Source organism: Helobdella robusta (assembly GCF_000326865.2).
Source record: "Helobdella robusta unplaced genomic scaffold HELROscaffold_9, whole genome shotgun sequence".
Lineage (NCBI taxonomy): Eukaryota > Metazoa > Annelida > Clitellata > Rhynchobdellida > Glossiphoniidae > Helobdella > Helobdella robusta.
Window position 1 is genome coordinate 4322995 of NW_008705512.1, and position 1396 is coordinate 4324390.

Below are 1396 nucleotides of genomic sequence, written 5' to 3' on the forward strand. Positions count from 1 at the left end.
CATTCATCATTGCCGTCACCATCATTGTCATCTTCCTCTTCTTCCTCCCCCTCATCTTTTTTATCTTCCTCATCCTCTATTTCATCTCCCTCGTCATCTTCACCATTTCAATCTTCCTGTTTGCCATCGTGAAACACATTACCATCGTCATAATTATAACTGAAACACATCAGCACCATCTAACAAACATGTTTCACCAAAATTCCACCACTAAAAAAAATTCCAACCCAATTTCTACGACCGCCCCATCTCTCCCCATCTTCACCATCCACCTCATCACCATCATTTTCATACCCACGAGGCCAATCGAAGCAACGCCAACAAACGAAAAATTTTCAACCGCTGAAATTGGACGCGTTGTTGTTAAAACGCAGTCGGGTCCAGTGAGAGGTCTCCTACTCAGCTTCTCGAGCCACTCCTTAAATCCGGTTTACGCGTACTTGGGGATACAGTATGCGTCCCTAAACGGCCCGGATTTGCGTTTTATGCCGGCTACAACGCCGGCCGAAAAGTGGACTGATGTAAGGATTGCCAATCAGTTTCGGCCAGTCTGTCCGCAGTATGTTCACGATGGGGACGATGGGAATTACCATGATGGGGGTGTCAAAAGTTCGGAATGGGATAAGAGTACTACTGGTAGCAGCAGCAGTAGTAGCAGTAGTAGTAGTAGCAGTAGTAGTAGCAGCAGTAATAGTAGTAGTAGTAGCAGCAGCAGCAGCAGCAGTAGTAATAGTGACGACAGTGTTGATGATTTTTTATTGCGTTATCCGATGCCGAAGTCTGAATATGATGTGGTTAAAAGGGTGAGAGAATATAGCAAAGAGCAGACAGAAGAGTGCCTGAACCTCAACGTCTACGTGCCGGTGAAAGGTTTGTTGGTATTTCAGTTTTGTATTAAACAATTCGTGTTTGTATTTGTTTGTATTTTCTTTCGATACAATATACCTTTTGCACATGTTTGTTTTTTCATTTTGATACAATATACGTTTGTTTATTTTTGTATTTCTTTCAATGTTGGTGTGTGTGTTTGTATTTTTGTACGTTAGTGTAAGTGTATGAATATAATTTAGTATAATATTTGCTTATGAATTTTCAGTTTTTGTGTGTATTTGGTGTTTTTTATGTATAAATATTTAAAAGTGTTTGTCTGCAATCCTTTGCAATGAACCAGCAATCAAATGATACTATGATACATATGCATCCATGAAAATCAATTGTTTGGATTGGCGGCGCGTTGGTGTAATGGTAAAGTACCTGACACAACTTTAGCTCTGACCGCATTCGATTACAGAGTGATCCTCTACAGTGTGTGTGTGTGTGTGTGTGTGTGTGTGTGATGCGTTGTTACACGTGTATTTGCGCTGTGTGTTTGTTGTTGATGTTTCTGAAAAATATT

At 40.5% G+C, this 1396-nt stretch overlaps 1 protein-coding gene across 1 annotated transcript; it reads left to right on the plus strand.

The window, feature by feature from the left end:
- Positions 1-359: 359 nt before the first annotated feature.
- HELRODRAFT_127551 (hypothetical protein) lies at positions 360-872 on the plus strand (the record flags this gene model as incomplete). Its single annotated transcript, XM_009033294.1, has 2 exons — positions 360-559; positions 728-872. Coding segments are annotated over 2 exons (345 nt in total), but the record flags the coding sequence as incomplete, so codon positions are not given.
- Positions 873-1396: the final 524 nt, after the last annotated feature.